This window comes from Zosterops lateralis (genome assembly GCF_965231275.1).
Source record: "Zosterops lateralis genome assembly, chromosome: 5".
Taxonomy (NCBI): Eukaryota; Metazoa; Chordata; class Aves; order Passeriformes; family Zosteropidae; genus Zosterops; species Zosterops lateralis.
In genome coordinates this window covers 70720405-70741500 of record NC_139766.1, presented here as the reverse complement: position 1 = coordinate 70741500, position 21096 = coordinate 70720405, and the positions used below count along the sequence as shown (strand labels likewise).

Sequence of the window (21096 nt, the reverse complement as noted above, 5' to 3'; positions counted from 1 at the left end):
AGGTCATTCCTAGATCAGGCAGATCACAGCATTGACCTTTTTTGAGCTTCTGTCAGATGATGGGGGGGAAGAGGAGAGACAAAGGAGATCATCTGACAGATGAGTCTCTCAACTTACATAGTACAGAGGAAGGAGTGGAGTGGGAGAGCTCAGACTCAAGCGATTGACTCTCTGAGTTTGCATTTCTCATGGACTTGCCCGCTGAATTGATGGAAAGAAACACAACATATGAACAAACAAAGATGAAGAGGTAGAGTGTGATCAGACTCCTCAGCAGGCACTGGCAGCAGGAGCGGCCTCTGGGGCACGGCAAGAGTGGTGACCAGTGGGATGAAGAAGCAATGGAAGAGGAGGAGTGGTGGGTGGAACTCAACCTCTCCATGTCCTCCTCCTTTGTGAAAGCTGTGTGAGAGTCAAGTACATGTGAAGGAAGAAAAAAAGAAGGCCAAAAGAAAAATAATGATAATTTAATTAGAAGCAGCAAGAACTTAGAAAATCTTTGAGCACACAAACAATGTTAATGATGTACTTTCAGGGGCAGTGTGGGTGCCAAAGAAAAGTTGTAAAGGTCATGGGTGTGAATGACTCTGTTCAGATGCCAGTGCAGATTTACCCCTGTATCCGGTACTCAGATACAAAGGGCTTTGAAAGAACTTTGAAAAAAATTGTTCTTAGAAATTTGAACGATTTTTAAGGAATGTACATTCCAAAAGAAATAGTTTAAACTGCTTTCTTTCTAATGTTAAATAAAATTAGGCCAACGGGTATAAAATGAATTACAAATATATTAAATATTTCGAAGCAATGTACTTTCCATTTGTATTAAGTAGCACAGATAAGTCACAATTTGTCAGACCTTTAAGTGTCTTACAACTCAGCAGTTTTCCCCACTGCCAACCATCATTCTTACTAATGCTTTCGTTAATTTGTCTCCAGGGGCAAAAAGACACCGTGAGAAATCCTAATCTTCTGTCCACGGTAAATTTAACAACTCACCTTTCTGAAAATCTGTGGACAAAAATAATGGTGCTATTCCATAGCATTACTTGAAAAAATCAAACCTATACCACAGAGAGGCTGCGCCATAGTTCCAGTCTCATTACTACAGAAAGAAGAAACCTCACAAGCAATCCCAGAAGAAGGCATTGCCTATAGTCCAGTTGTCAGCATGTTCTTCCTGTCCACTCCTGTCATATTTAGGAGGGATCACTGTCATGTAGATAAGCTCATGATTGATGGTTAATGTCAGAAATTATCTTAGCAAGGAACCTGAACTGCAGCTTCAAGTCATTTCAGACTCAAATGATATAATCAGCTTACTGCTTGAGTTATTAAAGCTCACTGTTGTTTGGCAAGCACTATTTCTAGCAAAAGAAATATGTTCCTGAGTAAGAGAAGTAAGTGTATATATAAAGAAGGTAAAGTTACAGATGCTAACATTTCTGGCAGATAAAAAATGAAAAGTAAGCCTGATTTTACTGTTTTCAAGTTAAATACCTGCCTTCAAAAGTGGAAACAGGCTGAGCTTCTGACACCAGAGGAAAATGCTCTATGCATCCCAGAAAGACAGGAGAAGAATTTGATCCTGAGGATACATTGATGATAGGCGATGTAAGACATTTTTAATTCCTTCCTGTCTTAATGAATCCTAACATTCACAACACTTGGCACAGACATGGACGTGAACCTGCTCCCACGGCGCACATGAGAGATGAGCGTGCTGGGCATGCTGTACCCTGTAACAGAGCCATGGGAGCCACACCTCTGCCAAGAGGCAAATCAACACCAGACAAAGCCCTTGATGCAGAGCTGCACATTTTCAGCCCTGGCCCTGGCTGTGCAGTGCAGGCACGGCGCTGGGATACCAGGAGCAGGAATAACGCGCACGGCCTGCATGCCTCTGCAGAGCCACTCCCTGGGAGGTGTGGATCACACTGCAATGCCATAAAACACAAACTAATACTACTGTCCAGTCACAGCCATGGCCCCCTGCTCCTTCCCTGGAAGGACAGAGCCTCTTCCCATGCTGTACTCCATGCTGCAAAGAAAAGCAAAAAGGTTTTAAACATTCTTTATCATCTAAGGTGTAAAACATTCTTTCTACATCCCAAACGTGGTGACGAACACCTTGAGTCATCTTGAGCATACGTGTAAAGAGCTGGAGAATTCTCTCTCCTTTCTCTGAAATCCACTTGTCCCTATCAGCATTTTATCTGCAGTGGCTGTTGCTGACAAGATAACAGCTGTTCTCCTACAAAATATACATTCAGGAGTCAAGTTTGGTGTGGGGGGAAATAATCTTTCCTAAGTGCCTTGCTAGTGCAGGAAGCTTCAGCTTACAATAGGTGCCAGGGTTGCAGGACTCTCTATTCCCTGAATCATTCTACAAATTAGACCCTGGGGGCACTGTTAGCTTTAATTTATAACAAAACAGTATGAACAACAGCCTCCAGAGGAAAGATGGGAAGTGTGAGAGGAATACTAAAAAGTGAAAACCGAGCAAGTTCATGAGCAATTAATAAGAGGGAGATTATATCTGTCCTTTAAAAAAACAGAAAATGAAATCCCTGTACACTGTGCAGAGAAAGACTCAAACAGGATCTTGTTTCTCAGAGCTGTGCTTACTGCAAGATCCCCTTTTCTGGTTTGGGAATACCATATATTGTGGCCATCCAACTTGCCTTTAACTATGATACTGCAGAATCATATAAAAGAATCAGGCAAAGTACTTTCATTGTTGTTCTTTCATATAAGTGTATCCCCCTGAGGTACAATTCTTGTGCTAAGCTTCAGACAGAATTTTCTAAAAATCTTACACTAATAAGACTAGGTTATATCACCACACAGAGGCCCTATAATTAAATGATTCATTTCATAAGCTTAGTTGTTAAACTGCACCAAATAGTTCAAAGGAAGAAATACAAAGTGTTATGATTAAAGGTAAATTACACTGTAATGTATCAATGCATCAGCTGCAGATCCCTATAATTGTTCTCTCCTTGCACACTAACTCAAACCACCACCACTTTGTTGCATCCATTCTCCCTGTTTTATTTTACTATCACCTCTGGCCCATGTTTCACCTGTACATATACCATTGCTGTTTGAGGCCAAGAGCCAATCTTTTTTGTGAATCAGAGATACACAAACCCAGTACTCCCTTTTTCAAACCCTTGCACTTTAAAACAAAATGCTATTAAAGTAGGTATGTGTAACATCACAGCATAATGTTTAGAGAGGGAAAAAATGGAAAAAAAAATATTATCCATGAAGCTACAAAACTAAGTTTATAAAAAAAAGTTTTGATGTCAGTTTTTTAAAGAATAAAAGGAGATTAAAATAAGTGGATGGACAGAACAAAAGAAAAAAATACACTGGCATCTGAACAGTATAAAAAATAAAAATGGTGACATGAAGAAAACCAAAAAAACAAAACCAAACCCAAAACACAAATGCATGCTAAAGATGAACTAACTAAAAGCTACAAAGCACTGACTTAGACTTTTGTAATCGACTTCTATCATTACTGGAACTAATATCTTTGTTAAAAAGCAGTAACTTTATACTCCTACTCCCAAAACATCATGGGAAATGGTGTTTTGGGAACTGAAAAGTTAAAGTTAACTCCGAAACACATCAAAAGTAATTTCTTCTAAAAAAGGAAGAACACAATTCTTTCGTAAGATACATTGGGGGTTTCTGTGTTTAATGGCCTACTGAAATACAACCACGAAACTCACATTACTGCTTCTCCAAACATTTCAAGTGTAAAATCATACCTTTCACATCCTCATCTTCGATGGTCGTGTTGGAACTCTCTGTTGATTCCTGTTGAGAAGTAAATATGAGTTGAATGTACAAAACAAGCCAAGCCTTACTTGCGTGCCTGGGAAAATGACAGGATTAGTTACAGGAGTCATGCAAAGCCTTGAAGCAGGGTGGGATGTCATTCACAAACAAATGGTCACACACTGATTGAGACGTTTCCACCTGAAACGGATGTCAAACATTGCCATTCTCCACAGGAGGGAAAAGAATCACAATTCCTGTACTCTGATGCTTTCAGTTCACAGGAATGTATAGGAAAGTTTTTTTTTCTTTAATATCCAACTGTACGAAGTCCATCTGAAATGTATGAAGTACCTCAGCCAAGTAGGAGAGCTTGCCATTTTAAGCTTAGTGATTAAACCGTTTAAAATAAGTCATTCCATTCCAATTCCACCTTCTAAATATGCAGGATTCTGCAAGCTATAATTTACAACTGATTTCCTGCCCATGTGACTTTTGCAATGTATAATCAAATGATGTCCCACAGTGATCTGAAGCATATTGGATCAGATTATATCTTTTTTATACTGGTTTTCGTGATTTTTTTTTTTTAAGAGATGGAGAATTCATGAATGTATGGTAAGAACTTTGACAAACTAAGGCATTCTTTGCAGCAGTATTCTTCAACCAACCAGCCATGCAGAGGAATGACTCATCTATCAGACAGTTTATTCTTAAGCCATAGCACTTAAAAAGGCAAGGATGTTGTATCTCAGTCTTTCTTAATTATCAGAAACATTAAATATAATGGGCAAATTCAACAGGGCACTGTCAAATCTAACAGCTGCAGAGAGCTGGAAAGTTTTAACTTAGATGGTTGTTCTTATCTCTATAAGATAAAACATTATTTTTTTATATTTGCAACTCAATAACAAAAAATATTATCAGATCTGCTTTTATCTGAGAGACAAGAAAGGACTGGTATTATATTTAATTCTTTAAAGGATTTTGAAATTAAATAATGAAAGGTAAATTTGTCAGTGCCCTTCATTTACTGTATCCTCACAAGGCTGAGCCAAAGGAATGTTCGAGAGGGCTAATGCATTACTCAGACTTTCAAAACCCAAATGTGCATTGACAAGTCAAACTAAAAGAATTAATTCACACACAAACAAAACTGAAGGAGCCACCATGCTGTCCCTGCGCTGGCTGTGTTAGACGTTCCACTCTACACGGCCATACCATGCTCTAGAACTTCAAATATTAGATAAAGTACTTACAAGTGAATAAAAACCTCACACAAATACGAGTTGTAAACACCATGCAAAGCTCACAGGGCAGATGTAGCCTCTAACACTGAAGCATCCACTCCAGTTGCCATACTACGAGGATCAGTCTTTCAGATAAATTTAGGAGGAACTCTCTGCATTAAGCGGTTTGTACCGTTTGGGACATTGAGTATCTTAGTTGCTGAGATTATGTAATAAAATCAAGTAGATGTAGTCACGCCAATATTTTATCTGGGTTTTCTGGGCTTTAGTGGACTTCAGCGATAAAGATCAGCCTGCTGTTCAAACACAGGCCGCTCGTGGCCTGTGGGTTTAAACTTGGGGAGCTGAAGGAGTAATAACATGAAAACACAAGTTCTCTGTTGGACAGGTGCAGGGGACATAAAGGATGGGGACACACAAGCACAACACACACCATCAGCACTTCCATGCTCGAGGAATGTCTGCATGCATTATTTCGTCACTCAGATCCACTCCTTCTCTTATGAAATAACCACAGGGAGTTAAGACTAGATAAATGGGACGTGAATTAAATCAGCACTGCAAACAGTGAAATTCTTGTTGAAGCGTAAATTCTTTTCAGGAAACCTAGGAACATGTGTTATATGTAAATGATGGCATTTCCTGGCCCTTTTCAAGTCCATGCATGAAAAAAACAAAACAAAACACGTTTTAGGGATCAGCTGCCAGACGCAAACATCACAATACATGAGAAAAAGAAAAGAGCATGAAGAAAACATGTAAAAATTCAAAAGACCTCTTTGTCACTTGAAATGTGAAATTTTTTTGGAAACTGCCCAGTGATGTTATGGAAGAAAACCAAAGTCCTGTGCAAAAGACATGTGATGACACAGTGTACAAGCATGCTGAGAAACAGCAGATGGGATAAACTGAAATGACATCTTTGACTGAGGTGATGACTGCACGTAAAACTCGCCGGGATCATCTCACCACGCTCTGAGAACAGCACTCTTAGGTTTCCCTTAGACTGCAGAAGTTTTGGCTGAAATGAGAGAGATGCTCCTGCTCCCCGAGCTGAGCTGCACAGGGCACTGAGCTCTGCCCATTGCTACAGACTCCCCCAAGAGCTTCAGGAGCTCAGAAGCAGCAGGACGCACGCAGCAGATGGACACAGATGAATACAGGCTCAAGAGACACTGGGTGTAACAAATGCAGGAATGAGATTTTCCTTCGCAAATTCTCAGAATGGGTCTATTGTGCTGTGGAATAGTGGATGGAATGTGTGGAAAAGCAAGATGGAGTTGATTCTTTCTGAATACCTTATTTCCATCAGGGTTGTGGATTACTGTAGTTTGGGGCTCCTGAGCAAGAACAAAATAAAGAAAGAAAGAGTTCCCATTGGTAAATACATTTTCACTGGTGTGAGGGAGTGCAAGAAGAGCCAGCTCACAAATGCTGAACATTGACAAGAGTTAAAACAAATGTTAACTGTCGCCAGGGGGTGAAACTGGATGTCTCTAACACAGATTTCCTCAACAGCAAGCCAGCAAAAAAAGGCCATCTCACCTAATGCAGCAGCATGCAGAGACCTTATTCAGGACCGGGGTGTGCAGGGCTTTGAAGCTCTGGGGACCTGCCGAGGCTCTTCTGGATGAGGGCAGGCCAAATGCTCCATGTGCTTTCCTGTCTGAACCTGGACAGGCAGGGCGGCCACAAATCTCAAAGCTTTAATAACCTCTTCTCTTTAATCATGTTTGCTTGTATTAGCATGAAGTGATCAAATCGAAATACAGCAGAAGTGATAAGGATTAAGGATGACTACCTGTGGATTGCCCTCAACTCCTGCCTTGGCAGAACTGCATAAAAGCAAGCGGAAGAGATCTTCGTGCCATTTAAAAGTGTAATTTCCCCAAATCCTTTAACTGAAAAAAAGGTTCAATAATCTCTGAAATGGCAGTTGGCCAGCAAGCTTTCAGCATGGGGCATCGGGCACAGCTCCGTTTGGGAATGGACTGCCATAAACTCCTGCATGCAACCTGCTGGCTCGGCCTTAGGAAGAACTTACAGTATGCCTTAGTGCCAGCTGCTCAAAAAAATTCCAGAGGAAAAATGCTTCCAAATGTGTGTGAACTACCCCATTTTCAAAGTTTTATATGCACATGGGAACCAACAGGGCACAACATGCGGTACTTAGGCACCGGCATTTACATTGGTGAGCCCCGTGACACACAGGTGCCTCAGAAATAAGGCTATTAATAAAAGTGAGACTGCAGTAAACATCCAGGAACATCACTTTGATTTTTAATATGTCCTTAGCAGAGCTTATTAATGACTAATGTCTCCTGCTGATTCACATGGAAGAGAAACAAGCAAAATGTTTAGCTCTAGATGCCTCTTGATCCCAGAGAAGACTTGCAAAGTCCTGCTGAGTTTCAGGAAATATGGAATGAAAATCTGAATAAGGTCTGTTTCATGGCAGCCTAGTAATAATCCTGTTAGCTCTCCTGGATATCAATACTTACACTAAGACAAAGCCAAGAAAAGAATAGAGCCAGTTTTTAAAAATTTTGTTGGTGCAAAAGGTTAGCATTAGAAGGTGGAAACAGTCATCAGGCAAAGAGCTAAGAGCAACACCAAGCACATTCTACTCACTTTCTGGCACAGCATGCAAAAAATTCAGCTACAGTTACAAATGCTACAACTCTACCGCATCCAGCTTCCATTTAACATTTTCTGTCAATAAACACGCTCTAATGGATTTCCTCACAAAAAAAAAGACAGCATAATTCAAACAAAAAGGTTTTCCAAAACCTGTTTTTAGAAAGCAAACAGAGTAAATGCATGAAAAAGCAAAAAAGGGAAAAAAAAAAAAAAAAAAAGGAAGAACAAACAGAAGACAGTCAAAAACTTCCAGATAGCATGAGAAGGAAAATTCCAGGTATACCAGCGCCGGGGTAGGAATATTTTCCTTGGGGCTGGTTACCACGTTGGCTTTGTTGTTTATCTGTAGGTATGCAGAAAACAGAAACAGACAGGCCTTAGAACTCATGGTAGGCACCGTATCTATATCTCCGCACACAAAATCTATAGACAGGTACCGGTATCTATAGATAGATATAGATATGGAAATAAAGAATACAGAAAGATGAACTTAGGAACTTGCAGGAACACTAACACTAGTTCTGGGAGCTGGCTGGCAGCTCCTCCTCATGGGCTGCCAGAGCCCTGCACCAAGGCCTAGATAAGGGACAGATGAGTTGAGCTGAGGCACTTAACAGAGAGCCCATAAGTAGCAGCTAAGCATGTCTAAGAAGAATAAAGAATTAATGCAAGTTGCAACAAAGTCCTAAATAGCCACTGCCATTTCGTGACATGCAATGGTATTAGGTCATTGCACCCAATAGTTCTTTACTTCTAATGAATTACCACTACCATAAATAATATTTAATTATTCGTAGCGCTCCAAGAATCCGTAATTTGTTCTACTGGCTTCTGATTCCACTTTGGAATAACTATGACTGATGCTAGAAAGAGACTGGTCCCCCTTTAGCTTTTTTGGTGCTATTTCTGGCAGAAAGTCATTGGCAGTTTCTGAGTGTTGGTACTGTGACTCAGAAGTGCAAGGTTTTCCACTACAATACCTGTAGTCTCACTCCAGCCATCAGCACCTCTCTGTTTAACTTTACATATAGGTCCTCATGATACTTCTTAAGCTTAGTACAGTGCTACACCTTCTGGCTTTTATCTGTACAAAATATTAATTCAAATTAAACTGCTCAGCAGGAACTTTCAAAGTATCAGATCCTTTAAATCAATTTTTTAATATTAAACTTTTGTTAATACCATGGGGTATGGGAAGAACAGAAATACTAAAAATAATGTAGCGAGCCACTTTTTACATGCACTAAGAAGCAAGATTCAAGTATTGTAAAACTGGTTTGAAAGATGTATTTACATTTTGGTCATGTCTAATTTTAACAAGGGTGGTCCGAAGCACCGTGCAGAACTACTTATATAGATACAGATCATCTGAAAAGACTTTGATCCAAAACATCAAGTTCTACTGAACCTTCCAGTCATAGTATGTAGTAATAAATGTGCAAAGCAAAACCAGAAATGCCTGAAATTGTTTTGTTAATGTATTTTTCTAGAAATGTAATTAATGTTATGGAATGAAAAGAAATGAAATTCCACACTCCATGTCCCACTTTTTGATGATTATTTTACTTCGGGCCAGGTGTGGCAGCTGACTTGTGGATTTCAGGAACTGAGACTACAGGTGAAGTGAATCTTACTTAGGATACATTCAAATTATGAAAATGTCCACAGGATTTGCAGTAATGAATAACAGACTGCAAATTTTCTATGTTTTAGACAGCATTTAACTGGCTTTGAAGAATATAAAGTAGTTTCGTTAATGAGGGAACATTATGTTGACACTAAATGTTATTTAATAATACTTGTGATAGAAACCAATTTCCCGTATAGAATAAAAATAATTTTCTTTGGTTTAAAAGCAAAGTTCACAATGCTCTACAGAAGGAGGATGAGGAGCAGTTATTTTTTAAACAACACTCTTTCAACAGAAATTGTCATTAAGAGAACATACGAGTCATTATTGAGTTGCAAGTGATTACAACTTGACTTACTTATTGTCAAATAAATTTCATTTCTCTGCCCAATTACAGCTGCAAGATGTAGGATTGTCTGAAGTCAGGACAGGGAGAGAACAAACACCTTTGTGCATAGTCTTTCATGGGGAGATCTAAGTATTGGCAAGTATTTTACTTGCTTTGATACTTATGGGATTCTGAGATGAGCAGAACCCTGAACTCCTTACTCAGGAAAAAACTCTAAAGAAAACCCCATTCATTTCAGTAAATGAAAGTTCTACTGGACATCTGTGGAAGAGTGGGAACACAAACAGGGCTGCTTGACAGCAGATTAAACCTTCCAAGCAAGACAAAAATTGCTCACCAAGCTGCCCAACTACAAATTCATATTTTTGTGACAGTGTAGTCATTGAGAGACTACAGTTAAAAAGACCCTAGCAAAAAGCAAATAGACATAAAGGAAAAACAATAGAGAAAGAAATGAAGATTTTGTCAGATTTCATACAGTCCTATTCAGCAGCAGCTTAATACAAAAACTCAAGTGGAATCCCAAATGAGTGCTTTTGGTTGAACACATGAGGAAAACAGGTTAGTGAAAGTTCAGTTCCTATTTTGCCTGAGTAAGGAGAGCAGGCCTGGGTTCATACTCCCTTGGTGGAAGCCTATGAAAATAAATAATATTCATTACAGCTACTGCTGAAAACTGCAGAAAATCTATTCAAAACTTCTTCAGTGAGATATTGAGAATCCAGCATTCATTAGGAACAGAGAGAGAAAATGTGATTCAAAATACAGTTTTTTCTTCCATGTAAACAGAACTTGGTAAAATCCTTTGAAACTTTGAGAGAAAACAGCAATAAGCTGTACATGCTTTCTCTCTCACAGAACAGAGACAATAATCTATGAACACATGGTGAATTTTGCATGTATTTTCAACAGCAAAGGGAAATAATTCCAAAAGTACTGCAATACTGTCATATGAAACAGTTACTTCAAAGTTTATTTGTGCTTAACCAGTGACATTCTGTTTGTTGTGAAGGAGAATGTTTTATTGCTGTATCACTTGCCAAAAGTCACTCTCTGAGGTGTGACAGTAGTGCAGGACAGACACACACACACTCCAAACAGCTGGGCACAACTGTAGAAATCATTATTGGCCTCTTTTCCACAGAATATGAAAATATTTTAACAAATAAGGCCCCTACCTTGGGGCTTTATCTTTCACAGGTTATTTCTGTAACAAAAAGTTAACGCACACCTCAGGTTTGGGATCCTGGCAATAATCACAGTGCACCTTCCCAGTGCCCCTCCTGTGGACGCCGTGGCTCCTGTCACTGGAATGCTGCATCCACCCAAGGAACAGAGGTTTTCCTACATAACTGCACGGCTGCTGGCACCTGAGCAGCAGTTTTTGCTTTCCAAGGAGGGAGGCTTCCCAGTGAAAGGTGTGGATGGAGGCTGCTTGCCTTCTCTCTGCCGGCAGCAGCAGCAGGCAGAGCCCATCCTCACCAGCACCTCAAAGGTCACATCCAGAACCACCATAAACAGCAATAGAGGGAGTTACCATGTACAGTCATGGAGGCCAAATGAACACAAGACTGGAGAGCAGGTTGAGGAGGAAGAATAGTTATTGAGACTGTCAGCTGGGACATCTTGGGACATAGCTCTGATCTGCAAAGGAAGCTGGCTGGGAAACTTTAGAGTAAGAAGGCTGGGAAATTGGCTTTTTTACTCCTGAGCATTTAGCATGGCAACTTGGGCTACAGTGGCTCAATTAATGCAGTACTGAATCACTGTGCAACGTGTTTTGTGTTACATTTTATGGTATTAATACTATTAGCTTTTAAAATAAGGAGGTTTTAAAAATGAAGAGAAGGCTGTTACAAGATTACTATTTTGTTACTATTCTTATTTACTAAGAACAGCTGCATTGGCTGATGTTACATCTACTTTTTTGTTTTTGTATGTCCCCAGGTTAAAAAAAAGTAAAGACTTGCTTGAAAGAATGGCTGAATGATTCACTGTGGATGGCATATAGCAACTGCAGGCTTAAAATTCACAAGGTTGTACTTTAAAGTCTTGCAGTTCTCACAGTATGTTAACAAAGCTAAATGCAACTGTTTGATTTCTAAGTGTGAACGTTTCACAGGAGGAAAAAAAATCTGTCGATAAAGATCCTCACCATCATCTGAACACTCGAACTGGACTTCCTTTTCTGAATTGACCAGTCAGAGAGAAAGGAAAAGAAGAAAACGTGACTGGTTGGATTTGCAGTAGCAATGCATGGAGTACAGTATATTTCTCTTTTGGCTGTTTTTGTTTTTTTTTTTTTTAATAAGAAAAAGCTACAGCTGTTGGAAGAGGTGGAAAAAAGCTACAGAGTATCTCAATAACAGCAACAACAGACTTCCCCAGATTTACATTTATTCTCTTTGCTCCACATGACCATGCAGACTAACAGCAGACACATAACATGTGCTGAAAACCAAAGAACTGAATCCCAGCAGGTGCAATTTAGGCAAAATTTTGGCAACGATTGTTTCCCATATTATAATTGAGATTGCAATAGAACAAATAGCATCGTAGACCTGTAGGAGGAATGATATTTAAAAAGGAAAACTAGTCAGAGGGAGTGATAATAGATAAAATTTATCTATTCCACAATGAAACATGTTCAGGGTTTTCCAGCAATGATAGAATTGTTCCAAATGTGTGCTCCTCCATGTGACTGGCATCTCCATTGCTTGGCAGTGAGAAGCACTGAGATGGTACTGTACTCATTTCTTTGTAGGTCAGGCTTGGGATTTTTTTGATCGGCAAAGTGTGCATATGTCAGACAGCAGGCACAAATATACTGTGAATCTGGTATTTAAGCAAGTATTTATAATGTTTTGTTAAAGTAAGATATTAAGATCAAATAGAAAATTAAAATTCAGCTGAAAGACACCCTTCTGCGTAAATACACAGAGCACAGAAGAATATCTTTTGAATCTTATAATGAAAGCTTGAGGCATTATATTAGTCTTTAAGAGTCCTCTGAGGAAAAAAAAAATACATTTTCTGCAGTGTGGTTTTTCCCCCTGCATTTTTTTCCAAAGTATTTATGCCAAATGTTCATTTGTGAAGCATCTCTCCTCCTGCAGGGTCTGGTGACGTGAGAACAGGAGCTCTAAATCATGTACGAAAGCTGCCAAAATGTTCCCTTCTTAGCAAGGTCTCTTAGCCAGGATGAGCTGATCTGAGACAGTAAACCCCTCAAGTTCTGCCAAATATAGCAAGTACATCTGGCAGAACACACCTCATGTGGAGCCAAGCCTACCCGTATACTTTTGGTCTTCCACAAAATCTAATGCAAAGTCAAGGGGAAACACAGAGGCAACAGAGCTGCACATAAACACTGATGCCTAAAAAGCCCACCACCAAACCATTATTTACAAGTTAACTGATTCTTTTGAGTCATTAATTACATAATCATTCTTCATTAAAAAAGCAAGAAAAAACATTTTCTCCAGTAGTTTTCTACCTTCTGCTTACTTACTGCTGGCTTTTCAAATATGTTTTATTTAATTTCTAAGCTTCACCTACCAACTTCAACCACTCCAAATAGCTAGTGAGAAACACTTAACTAACAGATTCTATGAAGGAAAGAAATAGCAATAATCAATTCTAAAGCCTGGCAGAAGTTACAGGTAGGTGGAGACTAAGAATATATCTTTGAAATGGAAAGCAGGTGTTTAACCTACCTTAACTCCATCCGGCTTTTTCAGTAAACTCTTGGCTGCTGTAAAACGAGACAAATAATTTCAGTGTCAGGTGGTTCCCCTCACGTCACCCAGCTGTGCAGCAAACCCCCAGTGCCTCCCAGCTCCAGGTATGTTCTCAGCTTTTACTTCCTCCTTTTGTTTATCTGAGCACAGGGAATAAAATCTTTAGGAAGCCACCAATTTTTAGGATTATCAAACATCTCTTTTTCCATTGACTACTGCCATAGGTTAACTGTACTTCTACAAGGAGAGAGCTCTTTGGGCAGCAGAGAGGAAATGGAAGCAGGGCAAGTGTAAAAGCAGCAGTTTTGGATAATTCCATTTTCTCACCTGCAATACATTTTTATTTGACACGACTATGAAAACGTATTGTTTGGATGGCAGGGACTCAGAGCAGGTGCCTGCAGTGCCCACTGGTACCTCAGTGATGGCACCAACAGGCACAATCCCCCTCTGGGGACTCCCCCCGTGACAGCATCAGCCTCCTTGCGTGAAAGGGCAGCACAGTTGCGAGGAAGAAAGGAAGGACCATTTGCTAGCGAAAGGCTGTGTCGGAAGGTTACCGCCTGCGAGGCAATAATAACAAATTCTGGGCTTTGCTTCAGCTCCTGATGAAAAAAACATGCTATTTTCTGAATCGTGTTGTATACTGATCAAATTTCTTCAAAATTTTATTTGCCATAACGTTATTCACGTGTCAGGCTTTAAATTCCACCACTGGCATCAAATTGGTCCAATTTACTAAATTTGGAAGGGTAACGTGCAAACAAGCACAGCACAGCTCTGAACCTGAAAACATTCATAGCAGAAATACGTGCTGGCTGACCTACCAAATCCATATAAACTATTCACTAAAGCGTAAATGCTTCATGAATCACTGCCAAAGACTTGAAGAATAATAAATTACACAACAAGCCTGCCGTTATTCTGGTTTTATTGTTGTTTATGGCCCAATCTTCCCATCAGAAAGTGTTCCACAGCTCAGGTTGTAAGAAATTGCCATTCTGGGAGACAGGCCTGATATGGAGCTCCCATCCTTAATGGCATCCTTATCTTAAAAAAATCACCCAAAACCCAAACCAATTGGACCTTGCATGCCCAAGGCTGCTCAGACTGGCTGAGGATACTGGAGTTATTGACTATGTGGTTTACATTTAAAGCTCATTCTTGTAATTGTGGATTATTTTTGAGCTGCATCTGCATTAAGTGCTCATTTTACAGCACAGAAAATGTAAGATCACCTCAGCAACAGTACAGAAATGACTAATGCCCATTATTGTGTAGTTTACATGAAATAAACCCTGGAAAGTGAAGCCAGGTTGATGTTTCTAACTTCACTCCAATCAGCCCTCCAAATGCAGTTTAATAACTGCGGACATCAGCCAACACTACCATTAGAATTCCCACAAGGCCACATCTCACAGCTAAAATGAACAAAATTAAGTTTGCCTGTATTGTGCAGCAGTGCTGCTGCATTTTTATTTGAAGAAACACGTAAGTAAATACTGAAACCAACTTTTTCTCCACATACTTTGGAGATTGGACACTCCCTGCGGCAATGTGTGCTTTCAGGACCTGAGGCAAGAGGGCCTTAGATTTTATATTACCACAAATATTGAGGGGACTCCATTAACTTCATGAATTTATTTAGGGAAAGCAAAGAGAAGGAGATATTTCTGAAACCTAAGGACAAAAAAAACCCTCAGAAGTTAATAGCTTTCAAAGCCTGTTTTATAGACTTACAAAAATATGGCAAAACATAAATTAATTCTTATAGACTGCTCTAGGTCCTTTCTCTAAATTTGCACAGGAAACTTCTGAGTTCTTTTTCTGCTTGATGAACACTTTATGTTCTATGTAAACAATTCAATGAGAGGCAGTAAATGAGGGCACCACAAGCAGCAGCACCAAGTATTCCTTTGGAATGTGCCCAGCACGGGTTACTGTGCACTGCTGTATGTCACAGGACATGTGCCGTGCCTCCGCTGGGTTTGGCCTGCAATGGGTTTTTAATAGTGCCTGCATTCATCTTTCTTTAATCACAGATATTGCACACAAATCTAATATTTAAAGAATTTGCTGGAGCAAAGCAATCAGCACATTCTAAATTAAGCCCACAATGAGAGATTTCTTGCGACTACAAGCGAGAGCTATAAATAAAACCTAAGGCAGTGCTACTAGGCCAGAAAGCAGACTGGAAACAAATGCTTTGTGACAAGATGGAGAAATTAAAGTGATTGAGGACAAACAGCAGTTTGGATTGAGAAGAGAAAAGAGATGTTCCTTTCACGTGATGAGGGTCTTACCTCACAAGAAATATACATTCCACATAAAAGGAAGAAAAAAAAGGAAAATAAAACACTTTTATAACCACATCATTATGGACAAATGACCTTCATAAGCATGCTTTGCAATGAAATACAATGAATAAAGAAACCGAAAAATAAAATGCAGTCAAGAAAAAACATGGGTTGCTATGGTGTAAAACAAGGGACGACAGGTGAACAAATCCAAAAAAAGCCAAACCCCCTTGTTTGCTTTTCATGCTGAAATATTGTTAAAAAACTACTTCAGCTTTTTTGGTTAATGGAAGCTGAATTTGACACTTACATATATTGACAGTGACAGTTGCGAAAAGAGATGAGGAGTCATTTGTTTGTTTGATATTTAACAGTAATTCATTTTTACAAGAAGTGCAGCCTACAGCCTTCCCACCTGCGAAATGAGTTGGCAGACACTGGAATTCATTAAGCACTAACTCAAGGTAATGTAGATAAATGCAGTCCTCTGTGTTTAGGTGTGTATTAGAGAAGGAAACTTAACTAAGAAAGAAATTGTATTTCAAGTACTATGCAAATTAAACAAGTTGTTCTTGCATTCATGATTATGTAATTTTTTTGGATGAGTCAGTGCTTATTATTATTCTAAACATGCCCAGAGCACTATCATGTTTTTGCCTGTACAGTAATTTATGTTACACTCCAATAGTTACATCACAGAGTAGGAGGATATGTAAAATCACTGGTTTTTAAATCTGGTGCTCTAGTTCACTATTCACTGGAAATCTTAAATGGCAAAATGAAAAATTCAACACAGCATTGTTTTTCTGGCAATTCCACTACTTTGGACAATTCTAACTCTGCTAACAGCAATTTTAGCTTTTGCTATTAGAATTTGTTTAGTGTGAGATCTAAATCTCCAGAGTTATCAGGACAAAACTGTTTCATAAAGAGGAAACAACTCTTCTGACATCCAGCTAGGCACTGCTGGGCATTAGAAAGAAAATGGGGACTCATGTTACTACACTTCTTACTCCTTAGCAAAGCAATAAAGAAATAAATGAGTACTGATGTTATTTTTAATACAGGATGCAACAGAATTATGGAATGACATTTCACATATATAAAAATGCATAAGTTCTAAATGTTGTTGGGTGTTACTTGTGCATGTGGAGCTATATGCATAACTTTCATTTTGCTTGCACCAAAATAGGCATGAAAATGCTGCCTGCCTTTGACAGATAACAGTCAAAAAGCAGGGAAAGAGCTCAAATTCTACAGAAAAATCAGATTGTCACCTATAAGAGATTTTTTTTGGCTCCAAGAGAGTAAATTCTTGTTTGCTTCATCACAGGAAATAACATGATATATATCCTACTTGGATGCTCCTGGACAAATCCTAATTAGATCTCAGCCTTCACAGACATCAAAATATAAAGACTGCATTAATCTGGAGCTCAATGAACATACCTGAGAAATTCCTGGTAGCCAGCATTGTTGTCAAAATGGCCCCCTGTGTACACACACATTTTCTCAAATTAGCATCATACTTGTGTAATACTCTGAGTGCCAATACAACACAATACAACAAAAAGGAAAATACCTGGGTAAATGACACCAATTACTGAATTAACCCTGAGAGAATGGATTATCTGTGCACTACCTCTCATACGCCATGTCACAAGTGCATAAATTGTAATTTATTCTTAATTACACACCTATCAACAATCTTGATATCTCAAATATTTACCAACTGTCAGTATGTAATGCACAAGCCAGGAGTATTCAGAGGCAGAGCAATTATTCAAAATATATAAATGAATATGAAAGAGACTTTATTATTGTTCTTAGATTCTTTTTTTAGGGAGGAATAGGAAGTTATTTGTAATGTACACATTAGACAAGTTCATATTCTGTGAAGTTATCATGTCTGGCCAGGAAAAAACAGAGCGTAATTCAGAAAAATAACCTTAAGGATTTTCCTTCAAGAAAATACTTTTAGTATGTCTCAATACAGAGGACTGCCATAGTTTTGAATTAAAAAAAGGAAAGCTAACTTATATTCACTTATTTTGAAAGTTTAAAATCTTCAAGCCAAAAGATGATCTTCTATCAATAGGTCATTTAGGAATAATATTTAGCAAAACTCTGCACAGAGACCATTTGTACTCTGAACACAAGCACAAGATTTCATTCTTACCTTTAGTTTTCTTCTTGCATTGAATTTCTTCAAGCAATCTACAGTCTCTTGTCTGTGCATCATAGAGGCAACAGTAGAACGTTGCTGAAAGAAGAAGAAAAGAATTATTTTAAGGCATCCAGGCAAGTGTTTAGCAGTTTGTTTACTCTACAACACACATATTACAACCCATGGTCTCCAACTTAGGCCTTTAATTTCTATGTTGTCTATCCCATTGTGCACCTTTACTCAGCCTTTTCCATGTGTAAATTCCACTTGAAAAATCATAGTGTGGAATAGGAGGAAAGTCCTGGATGCAGGAAAAGCCAGATAGCTTCTGCTACCTGCAAACTGACTTTTCAGAAGTCCCTTAATTCCCTGCCTGCACATTTCACGCTTATCTGAATGACTTCAGGGAAACGAAAATCTAATTCAAAGTTATTTTCCTGCACTTCCTTCTCATGGAAAATTTAAAGTAACACTGATTTTTGCAGAGAACATTCTGTACAACAGTCAAGACAAAGATAAATTTGCAAAAATCTTACCCCAAGCTGAGATGTCAATATAGACCACTACTGATCTATCTGTGTAATTATAATTTTACAGTTTACACAAACAGGCTGCATGAACAAGAACAGAAGTTATCCTCTCAATACATTCACTATATGCTGAAGCAAACCATAAACTGATTTGTCTGCCAAGTGATTGTGCTGAACCCATGGAAATTACTTACACAGATCCATGGATGCTTTAGCGCTTCTGATGCTGTGATACGTTTCGCTGGGTTGATGGTGAGCATTTTATTGATAAGGTCTTTTGCTTCAGGAGTCACCGTGTCCCATTCTGGTGAGGGGAACTTCAGAAAAAATTACACATGTGTATATTGTCTTGTACAATTTTTACACAATTTAACCTAAAGATCCAGTACTGGATTCAAATAAGAGCTTAAAAATTATAAGGCTCTGCCTTTACCTCATGATCATTTACAAATTACCTAAATCTTAGGACCAACAGCCTCTTGTCTGTTAAACATAATATGATTAGATGATGTTGCAGAATTCATATGGCACCATTTCATCAGTTCTTAACTTTTCCCTCTAGGAAACTCCAGCTTAGAGGCACAATTATAAATAACTGATAAGACAGAGTATGGTACATACATCATAAGCACCAGCCTTGATCTGCTGGTAAAGCCTGTGCTGGTCTTCATCCCAGAAGGGAGGGTATCCCACTAGGAGGATGTACAGAATGACTCCTGCAGAAAATTCACACCAGTGTTAAGGGCTTTCAAGGAACAAGTTCCAGAAATTAGTTTTCCACCCAACAACCATGTAAAACAAAAGGCTCATGAGTATCATCCCAGCTGCCCCTTCATACTGGGGAAAGCAGTAGAAGAGGGGTTGACAAGGTAACCTCTTATGGAAAACAGGCAATAATGAGCATTTGACACAACATCAGATCAGGAACACTGGAAATGTTTATCTAGGTGGAGAAATAACATTCCATAATTCTGTATGTTCTAGGAAAATGCATTTTTTACTTATGGTTTTATCAGGGCTTATACTGGTGTCTGCAAGATGGTGTTATAACTATTCTCATGCAAAGCAAATTTGGGAAACTCCAATTTCTCTGTATTTGGTCAATAGGAAATTGAAAAGACCACCTGCTAGTCTGACAGAGATGATTCCCTGTGACTGAAGAAAAGTGCTTTCATAAATACAACCACATACTAAGTGTGGATAGAAGTGAAATAAGGAAACCAGCCCCTGTTCTCAGCTGGGGAGCTGCCACTTGCCAGTACCTCAGAACACAGTTTTGAGAACTGGATGATAAAGCTCTGTACTCTGTACTCCAGTACAGAAAACATTTAATTCTGCAGTTTATACCTGCAGAGGGGTGTATTGGTCAGACAGAATTTTAGGCTCTTTGTGAACCAAAACTAAATGTCAAGCTCACAGTATGAACTGCTGTGTTTTCTAACTAATTAGGCATCATACACCTGCAGCTGTTCTTTTAATACTCTTCAAAAGTGTGTTGTGAAGACATGGCCAAGAATGCCATGATAACACAACCTGGTAAATAATTAAAAAAAAGAAGCTTGTAGGGTAACAGAAAATCCAATGACCTCTACTAAAAATGAATACTGAATTTTCTGATGCACAATATAATGTACTCTGGATATAATTTCTCACCCTAAGACACTTCGCAGTGGACTGAATATAACTTTCAGAATAACTTCTTACCACATGCCCACATATCCACAGGTTTTCCATAAGGATCTTTGCGTAACACTTCTGGAGAAAGGTATCCTGGAGTTCCAGCAAAGCCTGTCAAAAGACAAGGCAGCTCTGGTCAGAACCTGGATGTGCTCTGCATAAAGCAAGTGATTCTCATCTCGGCCCACAAGACCCAGGACAGCATTTCCCAAGGCATGGACACGAACTACTTCATTTGCCCATTTGTTTTTTATGGCCCATGACCTGAAGGTATTGCTGACATTGTGGGGGACCAACTTAAAGCAGAGGGGCAGCTACTATATCCTGTATATATAAGGAGATATATGTTGCACAAAATTAGAGCGACATCTAACATATTTTTTCCACTGCAGAACTCATTTCTGCCAAGTCATTCCACTTCTGGAAACCCCTTTACAAAAGTTTGCAGGAAGCATCTCTGAAGCAGTCTGGCCTTTAAAATTTATATATTCTTCATCCTTTATTCATTACCAGCAGTGCTGCTCTCTCTGAGCAGAAATGCACAATGTAGGTATAAATATTACTTTTCTTAGGACACTCCAAGGGATAAAAACTTAATGACCACTAACAGTCTGCACAATTTCAGTGAGTATGTCTGCTCTTTCAGGCATCTTTGCCTAAAATAAATGGTTGGGAATTCCTGAGAGGTGAGAATTTGGTGGCTTTCATGAAGGATCACATGCCATTTGTGCAATAGCATCCTGGATTCCACAAAACTCATGAGAGACAGTGATGACATGTAAAGTGTATGTAATGTAAAGTGTACAGCTACAGAAAAAAAGAAGCCTTTGCCCTGCAGTCCTCAATTATTTTGGAGTGGGAGGAGGAAATGAAGGAACACATTCTTTAAATTCTACTGAGAAAAGTGCTAAAATATGGTCATGAAAAAAAAGCTTGTTTTTTTGCAGGCTCCTGATATGGAAGCCATGAATTGTTAAGGAGTACTATCACACAGGAAACACATCTTAACCTCCTTAGAGAAGCTGAA

At 39.0% G+C, this 21096-nt stretch overlaps 1 protein-coding gene across 8 annotated transcripts in view; it reads right to left on the bottom strand.

Moving 5' to 3' along the window:
* The window catches only part of CAMK2D (calcium/calmodulin dependent protein kinase II delta), a 120479-nt gene that overhangs the window by 14487 nt on the left and 84896 nt on the right, over window positions 1-21096 (bottom strand). For 3 of the 8 annotated variants that reach the window (XM_083862460.1, XM_083862461.1, XM_083862462.1), the window contains exons 9-17: window positions 20097-20180; window positions 19014-19108; window positions 18587-18709; window positions 17875-17958; window positions 17145-17187; window positions 13375-13412; window positions 7963-8022; window positions 6338-6379; window positions 3780-3828 (exon numbers count right to left, since the gene is read on the bottom strand). In XM_083862460.1, coding sequence (XP_083718586.1) covers window positions 3780-3828; window positions 6338-6379; window positions 7963-8022; window positions 13375-13412; window positions 17145-17187; window positions 17875-17958; window positions 18587-18709; window positions 19014-19108; window positions 20097-20180 — 618 coding nt within the window. The remainder of the gene's footprint in view (window positions 1-3779; window positions 3829-6337; window positions 6380-7962; window positions 8023-13374; window positions 13413-17144; window positions 17188-17874; window positions 17959-18586; window positions 18710-19013; window positions 19109-20096; window positions 20181-21096) is intronic. The other 5 variants (XM_083862463.1, XM_083862464.1, XM_083862465.1 and 2 more) reach the window with 5 other exon arrangements.